Raw genomic sequence first — 13,125 nt, 5'->3', positions numbered from 1 at the left:
AAATATTGTCAATAAATATATTGACAAGACTGCTTCAATCCATCAATCCCATTTAAATCCTACAGAATCAATATTTTCAAGATGACCTTACACCATCAATATATTGATCAATACATGATTTGTTGTCAATATTTGTGTTCGTGTAGGGTCCGCTATAAGATGGAATTGACAGCTGTATGAAGACTTTTTTTGAGTCACTGTAAGTCCCTAATCTTATAATCAACTAAGGCTGTTTGTCGATTCTAGCGCAGAAACGCTAATGATGTGACCATCAAGAATACATCAGGCAACCTTAATTGACCCCCTTTGACACCAATTTGGCTTTACCAAGCCGTAACGCGGGTGGCGGCGTGAAAACTGCCGAATAGGAGTTGAGAACAGCTTGAAGCAACATCTGATGCTGTTCCAAATGTATGTGATATCCAAGACTGACTTGGATAGTTCCATCCAGCCTAGTTTACATACCTTACATAACTAGACTCACTGTTCTCCATTCACCCACACAATCCAAAAGATAACTCAATTTCGACAAAAATCCATATGGCTTTATGGGCAGCGTAGATCCTATATGCTTTTACAAAATAAATAATGAAAACAAAAATCACATCTCGGTACCGTTTATTGTCGTAGTTTACTACTGTACTTTGAGATCTTTCTTGACGGTGAAGCTGCGTTGTTCGCTGCACTGCTATGGAGATCAATCAGTCTGCCTTCTTTCGCGTCATCACCCACATACATATCATCCATCATCGGTACTGCTTTTAGCTGTTCACGGACAAAAGTTCATGTTTGCGTTTTGTTCTTATTGCTATTGCTGGTTGGCTTGGAGACATTGGGCACGATTGTTGTTGAGTAAATATTTGTACATGTCGGATGCATAGATATTGATTTAGCAGCCATTCGATCGTGATGCGTAGTTCCCGGATCGTTCGACCACGATGATGTTGATCATGATGAAAGTTCTCTTGAAACAGCATTTCAAAGTTTTTTTTCGAAGAACCAAAGAATAGCTTATATTTCAATATGTCAAGTATAAATAAAAAAAAACTCTGTATGATTCCGTTTTACTTCCATGTTTCCATTTATTTTGTACAATAACAGAGGATTGAGTGATGCGTTACACTAGCTGTTGCTTTTATTATCGGGCACTTTGATTATGATACTGTTTTAGCAGTATACACTAAATGCAGCTAATGCTATACGTGATATTCCCTTTTTTCTATTGTGTTAAATTATCTTAACTTTGATCTGTAGCATTGTCATACATATATCTACACGCTAACCCTTCACAAGAGTTAACCAAACTAAATATTAAAAATGTTACCCGGTATCCTTGGTATTATTTCTCAAGCTGTAAATTTTAACCTAGCCAAAAAGGGAGGAAAATGAGGTAAAACTAGTAGAATAGGCAATTGATTTGTTTGTTCATTTGATGATTCGTAAAAACCTCAAAGCCTTTTATTTACTAACATGTTTTCTTTTGAGAAAACATCCCGAACTGTTATATCCCACTTAACAATAAATTGTGATAGCACTATGAACCACTTCGTTGCAATATCAGATTGACTAGTCCGTGTCATTGTCAAATGATAAACGGATATCCGTTTCTGTTACAACTATTTATAACTCGTTAATGACAGTCACCATTAGAACACGTTTTTATTTTTGTTTTAATTTACATCAATTTTAATTTTGAAATGTGAACGTGTTTTTTGTTAAATTTACAAACGAAAAAAATAAATACTTCCGATCGGTCGACAACTAAACCAACTGATTCAAAATGGAACGGATAGCTATAGTGTTGGTTCATGTAAAGTTGATCATGAAGAGAAGCGAAATGGTGAGAAAGTATTGCTCAGGAATTCCAGAGGAGTGTCTATTTCCTTCGCTTAGTCCGTTTGACGCAGCATCTGCTGTTGCTGCCACCGGGACACGGTTACTTTGGACCTGGTATCGGTCATCCTAAGTTAGCGTGCTCCTTTTCGGCGAACTCCAGTTGTGATAGTGTTTTCACCACTTCGCCACGCTGGGCTGGCGATAAAGCCTGACAAAGGCCAACGACGGCATCCAGTGCTGCTTCAGGACATTCCTAGAATGGTAGATAGTTTTAAAGATTATGTTATCGTCTTGAATCAGGATGGGCCTCAGATTTTACCTCAAGAGCTACTTGAATCTGTGAAATTATTGCGTCCTTCTTCACAGCGTAGATATTCCTACAGACGGTCGAATCACATTTTTTCTGGTTTTCCAACCATTCAACAACTGGTTCATTGTTCTCCCATAAGTAAGCCTAGAAGTAAATATAGATCAACATCAATCTTGATAGTTTATAATTTAAGATATGGTTGATCATCAAAATATGAGATGGTATTCGCCAAAACAACACATAATAGAACGACAGGAAATTATCGAACTTACCTCTGTGGCCCCTTTGTCTTCCACAAACCACCGACGTAGCATAGATTTTGCTTGTCCAACTGACAGGCTGTCCTGGGCGTCCAGTATCTGCTTGATAAAGTACTCCTCCAGGAGTAGTCGTCTGAGTCGCCAGTACATGTAGGTCCGTGAGCTGCGCCAGGGCACGATTTCGCTGATGCAACCCTTCTCCAGCATACGCTCGGGAGTATCGTGTAGGTCAGCAAAGTGTACCGCAACGGTGTGGTACACGTGTAGCAGGGAGTTGATCCGTGCTTTGATTTGATTTTCCAGTTCGTTTAGCGCGTCCTTATTGCCAGCAGCTTCGGCGGATTTCCGCTTCAACTGAAAGTATTCCGTCAATATGCAAACTGAACAAAAATAAACTTTAATTGGATGTTTACCTCTAGTACCACCGGATCCAGCCGCTGAATACTTTTGATGAGATCTTTTTCCTTGAATTTCACCTCAACGATGCCTTCCGGCTCCAGGACTCCAGCGCGAGATTCCGGATCAGCATAGGTTTCCATGTATCGCGGATTTATTGTTGGATCCAATACGGCCCAAGCACCACCGCGAAGTTCAGCATTCGGTGGCAGGTAGATGATAACAGGCTGTTTGTACTCCCGCAGTCCATCTACGATGTATGCGCCAAACTTCACAACCTGCTCGTACATATCTGAAACGAAAAATGACCAGTTGGCTGATGTCAATCATAGCAACATCAGTTGTGTTTACCTTTCTGCCCACCGGAGAATCCTCTCCAATTAGCTAAGATTATCAACGGCAGTTCCTCACGACCAAAGTCTTTGATAGCTTGCGCCGTTTTGTACGACGAATCTGGGAACCAAACTTGACCTGCCTGTTGGAATGTTTTCGCTTCCGAATCCAAATTGGCCGGATCTGCCGGGATTGTTAGCTCTACCGTTCTTGTTTCCACAGCTATCACCCCAACTGGGATACCACCCAGCTTAGCTCGTCCAACAACTACCGTTTGAGCCCAAGGTTCCATAATTTCCGCCCAGGTCCCACGGTCGAAAAAGCCAGTCTCCCACTCGGATGGATTGGACGGGTTCACACGACCGGCAAGCATCCATCGTGGATCGTATGGTGCTTTGGTGGGCATGAAATCGATCGGTCGGTCAATAGAATCACTAGCTGACACAATCGGTAGAGTTCCTCCCCGAATGTCTGGAATGTAGGAGAGCCAATAGAGTATCGTGTAAACACCATCCAAATCTAGTGCCTCTGTTTTGTGCGTGACTCCATTGTTGTGCATGATTTGGATGCCTCCTAACTGGTTGTTGGAAGCGTAAACCTTTCTGCCAAGCAATTTGTTCAAAGCGGCAAATCCCGTAAGAATGATATGAGAATTTTCAATCTGAATGACACGTTGCCCCAAGCGTACCAGATATGAACCGATACCGATCGTTCGGCATGTTACCATCGAAATAGTGACTACATCTTCGTACGCCCGTGAGGTTTCACCGGCTATCATACCAGCGTTACGCAGATTTTCAACACCCAATCCGTCGGTTTTACCGATAATATCCGTGATTTTATACCGCGGTTCACCTTCGTCCTCAATCAGAATGGCACGCACCGAATTCGTATTCGCGATCTTACTGTAATCGTCCGTCGTCAGATAAAGATATTTAAATCCCTTTTCCGGTTCATCGGGATCTTCCCAGGCAACCTTAAATAGTGACTTTACCTCTTCAGCCAAACCTATTCGGGCCCCGCTGTTGACAGAAATGTAAATTCTTGGACACTTCCGTTGTCTTGACAGCTCTGAAGCTTTGCAAAACAGCACATCCTCCTGCGGTCCAAAAGAGCCAATGAAATAGGTCAGGTCATTGGCAATCACAACAATTTCACGACCATTGGGAAATTCGGGAGTAGCAAGAACGATCCGCCATGCCACCATTCCTACATTATTTTCACCGGGAAGTCGCTGGATCTCCTCCATCGTATCGCCTTTCATCACCAGCTCGTTGCACACTAAGAGGATCTTCTCCGGTATCCTTATATCCTCGGTTGGTCGGGCCTTTGAAAATTCTTTCCAGAGACGTTCGGTCATCTGCCGGAACATGTCCGGAATATCGTACACGTATGTCGTTCCATTTGACTGCGCCTGGAAGCGCTTCTGTTGCAGGTAATCTTTGGTCATGTAAGGAGAAGAAATCGGCAACCCATGCAGAGGTCCTTGACGATTGCCGTACGCCATAAACTTGATGACGTGTGTTTCCGGATCAGTCACTTCGGTGTACATCGCTATATCTAAAAAGTACCCTGAATCGTTCGCAATGCAAAGGCGCACTGAGGTAGTTGGGGATTGAGTTGTCTGACGGATGACCATCTTCAGTTCTGCTTGTAGCACTCGAAGCTTCCATAACCGAGGACCGTACCGCATAACCATTTTTGTAACGGATTCTTCGATCTTTGCTGGGTCCATTATGACCGTCGGAACAAAGTTCAAAAAGATGTGATTACAATCCGTTCGTTTTGCCTGAGGATGCGAAAATGCCACTTCTAGCTCGTCCATCGATTCCAGCAAGACGCGTTCGCCCTCATTCTGCAGATACTCGAATGAGGCTTCTTTTGTGATCAGATCTGAGTGGCGAATGATGGAACGTATGAAGAAACGGAAATCGGTCACCTCCTGACCCTTTGGTACCTTGGCGCGACCTAGATACAAATGCATCTTTTGGTTGGCCGTAGGTAGGGCTTCCAGGTCGTACGTGCGCATTCGGTTCAGCTCCAGTTGGAACGCACATGCCGGTTCCAGATGACGGTAGATGCGATCCTCTTCGAAGTTGTCCCGAGACCGATAGGTGAAGAACTTGGGGAACTGGCGCCTGCGAAAGAAAGCCAATTTAGTTAGTAATACGACATCATTACGTTATCCAAGGTATGACCGGGAGAATCACTTGGACTGTAGGAAGCAACACATTAGAAATGTTTTTGGACGGGTCTGCAACGTAGCCCACTTTTTTCTACATGGATAGATTAGTGGATAATACAGCTGTGGAAAATTTCCCTTTTTCACATTTGGGATTTGTACTAAAAGACCTGAGACAAATATCTACATATTCCGTACCACATCTAGAAAGTACGGTGTTACGAATATTCCAATTAGCCAGCCACAACATAATAAAGGGATACTCACTTTTTCAGCGCAGCGAAGGTGATTCTTCTAACGCGGCGACTTATCAGCTCTTCGCGATGCTGAGCACAGAATGAGCCAAACACTTGCTCCATTTGTAAATCATCCATGTCGCCCATGTCTCGAACGGCAATGCTCAGGATGTGAATTGCTTCTGTAGGACTAGCTGTAATACACAAATGAAAACATAACTTGAGCCCCGATGCTCAGCTAGTGTCCACATATGATCACATACCGACAGTCCCGTCTGTTCCCTCAGCACGGGCTATTGGATCCGAAATCGAAACGTTAATCGAGGTACTCATCCGTCGATCTGAATCTCCGCCGTCCACCGCATCCAGAACCTTGGGATTTACAAACGCAGGCGAAGCAAAGTCCTCTAGCAAATCGAGAATTTCGTCCGAGTACTGTCCAAAGTGTTCAAACGAGTCGAATGCAGCCATGCAACCGGTACGCATAAATGAATCGGCAATGGTATCACATTCGGTTCCATCTGCCAGTTGTCTAAAATAAAATATTTATTACCTTCTAAAAACGAGTCTAGACTGGATATCGTTTGGGTAAACATCGCTTTAACTATTCAGAATTGTTCTAAAATAAGTGAGTTTTTCACGCTTTTTACCAATCAGGCGTCACCCATAACTATACTATAATTACCTATATCGATTCGGATGAGCTGTGGGCAGCAGAAATTGGAAGTGTACAAGGGGTACCTCCCCGGACAACTCCAGATGCTGCAGACACGTTAAGTCGTACGATGTGTACGCACGACGAACGTACACTTCCAGCGCGGCATTGCAAACGGCTCGATTCGAGTGATAGAAGAAATCATGCAAAATATCGAAAATCGAAGTTTCGGAAAGTATCAAACGTTGCAAATTCTCCGGGTGGAAATCGTGTCCGTACATATCGACTGCGGAGAGGAAAATTGATTCCATTTGATTGTGGCGAAGTTCGTAAGCCGGTTGATGAGCTGCGATCAGAACCTGACGAGCTCGCAGAGCGACCCGAGAGTGTTCCGCCCGATTCAAAGAAGTCAGTTCACTTAACGTAGCTGCCAGCTCATCCGTAAGCCCCGGTTCATTGGCCCATAGATGATCTATTAGCAAGGTCACCAGCAGATTTTTCTTTGCCACCTGACTATGCGAGAAAATGGTGCTGACAACGGTGTCCATGTTATCTTTGTGCTTATCCCGGATAGCACCGACGCATTTGTCATAGTGACCATGTTGGAACTGGCATTCCACTGCATAGTACTGCCGAAGTAGTTCATGGACGGCTGCTTTCATGCGACCACGGATTCCGTTTCGATAACGCTGCACAAGCTGAACTATCCCTTGGGTAGTTAGGAAGAAAACATCACGATCCGTTCGCTTCTGTAGCGTAGCCGCGTGCATATCGATTACGGAAGCAATCTGCTGCGACGGGAATTGAGCAAGCACACTGGTAATGTTGCGTTCATAGAGCTGCATTAATTTGCGAATTTTCTTCTCCACCGAAATCGGAATACGACCAGAAATTGATGCAATGACCTCTTGTAGTTCTAATAAAGGAAGAGAAGGATCGCGCAAGCTCTGCATGAATTTCTCAATAATCTCCCGCAATCTGGGGGCGTTGTACGGATCTGGTAAACAGTATCCGGAAAGCGTGTTTTCTAGAATGGATTTGTACGTAAAATGAACTCGGTTCAACTTTTCTGGTACTGGAACGGTGTCTCCCGTCAATAGTGGCCACGGATTTTTGTAGGGTTGCGCTTTTGTAACTAACGAAGGATCGTCCAACTCGAGATGTCCTAGTAAAGAACCAGCATCTAACACTGCTCCTGGACGTCGCACAAATGACACCGTACCTGTTTCCCCGGCCGTTAGGGTCATAACCATTTTCATTACCTCGATTTCGGCGTATGGTTGACCTTTGTTAACATGTGCTCCATCTTCGACCAGCAAATTGATCAGTTTACCGGCAGAAGGACTTCGCAGCAACGATGGATCATTTTCTTTGTCAAACACGCACGTTTGGTTTCCAATCACAATTCTGTATCGATCCACTTCCTCTTTCATATAAGTGGTACAACTTGAACCATCCAACGATAACAGTATTCCGCCATCGGACAGTCGGTGAAGTTCAACTTCTTTGAACGATCCATTCATTACTAAGAAGTATGTATTTTGTCCGCTTTTGGCCGCCTGTACCTTATATCGAATGCCTTCATTAATCAACTCAACGTCGATAACGTTGGTTAACGTGTTCGCTGCCTGTATTTGTCCCTTCTCCATAGAAGTTTTAAAACTGGTAAACGATTCCGTGATCTTTCGATCGGAAATATGCAAAGCACCACAGATGACACCAAGAATGATATCTGGTTTATCTGACTGAACGCGTTCAGCTATGAGAGCATCCAACCAAGCCGTATCGATTGTGTTTTCCAAGAAACTATTCGTTTCCAGTAGGGTAATCAAATATTCTACCGTTGTGCGGAAATCACCTCGGATTGACAACTCTTTCAGCGCAATTACCAAATTTTCTCTCGCCTGCTGTCGGTTCTCGCCCCAGGAGAAACAATGTCCGAATTGAGAATCGGCAAATTCATGGAGCCCTCCGGAAGCAGCCACACTAAAGTAGCCCCACACGTTTTGGCTAGAACGGAAATTCAACTCCTGTACCGTTCCCGAGCTAGGTTTGAAACCCTCATCTGGATTTTCCGAAGTGATACGAGCTGCAATCACATGTCCCCGTGGTCGCGGTTTCGTATTTGGGTTATCAAAATCAATCACAGTAGAATCCCACGGATGTTCCCCGTACAACAGTCGGATATCCTTTATACGATAGAGAGGAATACCCATTCCAATCTGCAACTGGCATGCGGGAAGATTCACTTCTGCGATCATTTCCGTGCAAGGATGCTCCACCTGCAAGCGTGGATTTAGCTCTAGGAAGAAGTACTTTCCCTCCGCATCGTACAGGTACTCAACAGTTCCCGCACTCACATAGCCAACCATTTTGGCTAATCGCACAGCTGCCTTCTCCATATCCTCAAACACCTCCGGTTCGGCAATAATGGCCGGTGCCTCTTCGATAATCTTCTGGTGCCGCCGCTGGATTGAACAATCTCGCCCGAACAAGCTTATAGCATTTCCGTACTGATCAGCCAGCAGTTGAACCTCCAAATGTCTAGCTCCCCGTGCAAGTTTCATTACGAAGATAGGCGATCCTGGAACTTCAGCTTGCACTTGACGAAACAGTGCTGGAAATTCATCGGGTATATCGACCCGACGAATACCTTTTCCGCCACCACCTTCCGATGCCTTGATCATGACCGGGAAGCCAATTTTGCCGGCCGCTATCAAACCCTGCTCCGAAGTCGTTACGCAGCCCCGAGCAAACAGCTCACTGGAAATTTTTATCTTCTTCCCACTGTACTGCGCCTTTAGCTCCGATCCGGACCACGGTAATGTTGGAATGTCTGCAGTTTGTGCAACAATCGATGAGGCTACCTTATCGCCAAGAGCCCACATGGCACGATCGGGTGGTCCCAAAAATACCAACCCCTTCTTGTGCAGCAACTCGGGCAGCTTCGGGTTCTCGGAAGCATGTCCCCAACCGGCCCACACGGCTTGTACCTGTGTCCGCAGTGCAATGTCTACAATGAGTTCGACGTTGGCGTAATTGTTGTTGTTGGATCCACCCGGTACCGGAACATAGTGATCGGCCATCTTGATATACTCCGCGTTGGCTTTGAGGTCCTCCGGGGTAACCATAACAACGAAACGTACCGCTCGTTCATTCTTAAACATCTCGTATGACCAGCGTCGAATCGAACGCATGCATTTGACCGCTGCGATGCCATTGTTCGCGATCAGCACCTGCGGGATAGAGATAGAGAGAGAGAAGATATACAGAGTATGAGTACTATTATTTGCGCTACTTGAGAAATGTTATTTGCTCGATTTGCTTGGACAATCTGTGAATAATGTTTGCTATGTCATTAGTGGACAGTATGTGTGTTTTCCGAGGTGTAATTTACGTCTTCGTGAAGGAATGGATGATGATGATGATGATCTAGCAAGAAACTTGATGGAGAAAAAAGATTGAATCCATCCAAAGATGGCATTTGAATATAGATGATGGCGTATTTTCAGAGAATAAATCACTCATGGATTTTAGCATAAATCACTGCGCCATAACGTCCCAGGTCATAATGTACCAAAGGCTGGATTTTCATAACGTTTTATTCCATGCTTCCAGCATTTTAAAAAGTGTTCCTGCGTTTAATGTTGTGTCTCGCCTTTTTGTAGCACACTTGATTACATGACATTACACGATACTCGTTCACTCCCCGCTATTCATTGCAGTGAAACAAAATTTAGCCGAACCAAGATGGGTACAGTGCCGGTGTTCACATTTTCCCTACCAGCGTTTTTTTCAGTAGCACTACACTCGTAAAACACTACATTTGTGTACAACCGAGTCAAAAACGAATGCGAATTGTGTGAATGAATTTGTATTTTTTCTATGAAACTGACAATAATAAAGAAATAATAATTAACCGCGACACCTCTACTATATTATGTCGCTATAGTACAGAGTAAACAAAAGGAAAATGACCTTTTGCCACAATAGCTTAAGTATATTAGTATTTTTGTTTTTAGTTTCATAACATACTAAGGTTTATCCTACTAAATGAATTTTAATTATAGGACGTATACAAAAAACGTTTCTGGATACGAGATACCTGGCGTCTTTGAAATAGATATGGTCCTAACAGTACCTGCAAGATGAAGCTCAAACGGGATCCAGAATTGTTTTTCAAATATTTCAGAATGACCCCAGAAGATTATACGAAGTTATTGAAACTCATCCGTCCAAAGCTTGCCAAGGAAAGTTTGAGGACTTTAAGTCCAGGAATTCGTTTGGCAATGACAATGAGGTATCTCGCTCACGGGGGGTTCGCAGTTATTTGGGAGATCTTACCACTAATCTCACTGAAACAGCACTGATTAATTCCTCTATCTCTGCATCAGAGGACGATCACTTCAGCATTTTGAGACACATGAAATCTACTAAAAATAAACAAATACGAAATCGCACAAAACAACTAAACGTTATTTCCAAACGCATCTACCGAAATATCTGACGTTTCATTGCATTCAGCCTAAGCAGTAAAACGAGCGTACTTGCCGTGAATGACGATGCAAAGTTCTTCAGTATGTGCCGTAATTGCACAATATTTAGCACTTTCTAACATTATATCATAAATAAATCGGTATACAGGGCTTAGCGCCTCTTGAAGACGGCCCTATATGGAGATCGAAAGAAGATAGAATGCTCCGTGATAATGTTTATTGGATACTTGGGCTGTATCATCCTGCTCATTAGTCCAAATGGTGCTCTCATCCGCGACATTAATTTTGTGTATTTTAGGTTACCAGAGGCTGGACAAAACCTCAACAATTTATGTTTTAATTATAGACATTTTACATATTGCCTAAACTTCCTCGTATATTGAATGATACATTTTCAAAATTTTATGATCAATTCGAAACCAAAATTTCTATATTCACTTCAAATGCATGTTGACCTTTTTAGTCCGATTTCAGCACAGCTAGTTTCATTTTGTAGTGAAACGAAAGAACTTGGTTTGCGATAATAATATTCGCTAAGTTTGCTAAGTTTGGAATTTAATTACCTCTTAGGTACAATCAGGCGAAAAAGTTAGAAACGGTCAATTATTATACATTCTGTGGAAAATTACCTCTAGTTTTCGAATATTATTGTCTCATTTAGCGCCTTCGTCCGCCGACGGGCTTAAGGAGATTTTAAATTTTTGTTACTGATAATTAGAATTAGATTAATTAGAAAATCTAAAGTAAACCAAAACATTATACAATGTATTTAAAATAGTGTTCTTCATTTTTGATGGTATTGGTGATATAGTAAAGGAAAATTTATCATAAAAAATGCGATCATAGTCATATAAAAGGTTCGAAGACACTATATGGAAAAATGAATCTATTATTTAATTACTTTTGATTTCAAATACGAACTCTCAGTCAAATCTGGCAACATTTTTGGGTTTGTCTGACAATTGTTCCAAGATCCGCCACTATGCGCTGGTAAGACGACATGCCGAATTTTCAAGCAACAATCCTGAAAGCCGTGTGGTATCCGGCGTGATGAAATCAATCGAAGAATTTTAGCAAAGAATTGACCCACTGGGTTTCTTTTCCCATGTCTTATAAGAGACTAACAACAGATGTTACTGTGGTCCCCTAGGAGGTTGATAACAGTCAATTATATTTCTCCGGGCAAAACCAGCATAGAGGCCGCGTGGAATCCAACCAAGAATTGATCCACTGGTTTCCACAGCTTTGGTTCACAAACCGTATTTTCACAAAAGAAACCTCTATGTTAGAAAGCTACTTAACTCCGTCTTTGTGGCTTTCAGCAAAAATGAAATGACAAATCCACGTAAATTGCATTGTGCATATATACTTGCGGATCGTGCTATTGCCGCATGTATTATATTCGACTTTACAACTCGCGATATCTGTACTGTCACAATCAATTTGACTGTTGATAACATCAACATGAAATACGTGTATAGGCAAATTTGCCACATAATGATCTATCACCTTCTGATGATTTCAAAAGAGTTTTATCATACTGCGGCAGAAATGGGTTTCCTCTCAAAATCGGTAGGGATGCAAATACCTACCGCAAAATTTGAGACAACTCCAGATAACAATTTGAGAGGTATCGAATTGATGGAATACTTAAGTAGCACAGCATATACCTGATGTAGGGAATCGTCCAACATTTGCACGCTCTGGCAGGGAAGAGGTGTTAGATGTAGTTCTCTACTCTGACGGTATTACGCAGTAGTTGGCGATCTAGCTCGTACCCATCGAGCTCGTACCGCCGTTGTCTGATCATGAGTACATCGTCTTTGATCATTTAAACGTCTAGATGCAACACCCTCTTGTGGTTCTATCGTGTAATAATTCAATTTTAAATAAGTCGTGATACAACATTGGATTTGTGTGGACTTGGCTAGAATATATATTACCACTCTTTTAGATCAAACCGTTGATTCATACATCTCCACTCCTTTCGGATTTTTAGTAAATCGAAAGTTGAGTAACTTCCCGCGTCAGATGTGAATATTGGCAGTTGCGAGAAGCTCATTGTATAGGGATTTCGAGCCTCAAAACTTATCGAGTGCAGGGAAGGTTAGAGAAAGGTCTATTTTCGATTTCTCTGAAGGGTGATCTGTTAAAAGATCATCACGGGCGTCTCTTTTCAATCCCTGCTAACTCTTCTATCCTCAGGTTCAATGGGTTTGGCTTAAAATGTGGTATTGATTGGTTCTCTCCAGATAACGAACAGCGCAGTAGTTGAAACAAAAATTGAAGGAGATAAGTAGGAGGGCAGGTGAATTTCGTTTTATTGTTAAACCATATTGCCTTCACCAGAATAAGGTATTCCTTTACATTCCGTGAAATCCCAAGGAATGTTTGACGAGTTCAAATGTTTTGATGAGGCTA

At 42.7% G+C, this 13,125-nt stretch overlaps 1 protein-coding gene across 6 annotated transcripts in view; it reads right to left on the bottom strand.

The window, feature by feature from the left end:
* Positions 1-1,057: 1,057 nt before the first annotated feature.
* Positions 1,058-13,125, bottom strand: part of LOC131691970 (acetyl-CoA carboxylase) — a 54,711-nt gene continuing 42,643 nt past the window's right edge. For all 6 annotated transcript variants that reach the window (XM_058978777.1, XM_058978776.1, XM_058978780.1 and 3 more), the window contains exons 4-11: positions 6,239-9,444; positions 5,817-6,085; positions 5,585-5,747; positions 3,154-5,273; positions 2,820-3,094; positions 2,419-2,760; positions 2,156-2,290; positions 1,058-2,089 (exon numbers count right to left, since the gene is read on the bottom strand). In XM_058978777.1, coding sequence (XP_058834760.1) covers positions 1,958-2,089; positions 2,156-2,290; positions 2,419-2,760; positions 2,820-3,094; positions 3,154-5,273; positions 5,585-5,747; positions 5,817-6,085; positions 6,239-9,444 — 6,642 coding nt within the window. In that variant the 3' untranslated portion in view covers positions 1,058-1,957. The remainder of the gene's footprint in view (positions 2,090-2,155; positions 2,291-2,418; positions 2,761-2,819; positions 3,095-3,153; positions 5,274-5,584; positions 5,748-5,816; positions 6,086-6,238; positions 9,445-13,125) is intronic.

This window comes from Topomyia yanbarensis, chromosome 3 (genome assembly GCF_030247195.1).
Source record: "Topomyia yanbarensis strain Yona2022 chromosome 3, ASM3024719v1, whole genome shotgun sequence".
Lineage (NCBI taxonomy): Eukaryota > Metazoa > Arthropoda > Insecta > Diptera > Culicidae > Topomyia > Topomyia yanbarensis.
This window is presented reverse-complemented; position numbering and strand designations above follow the sequence as displayed.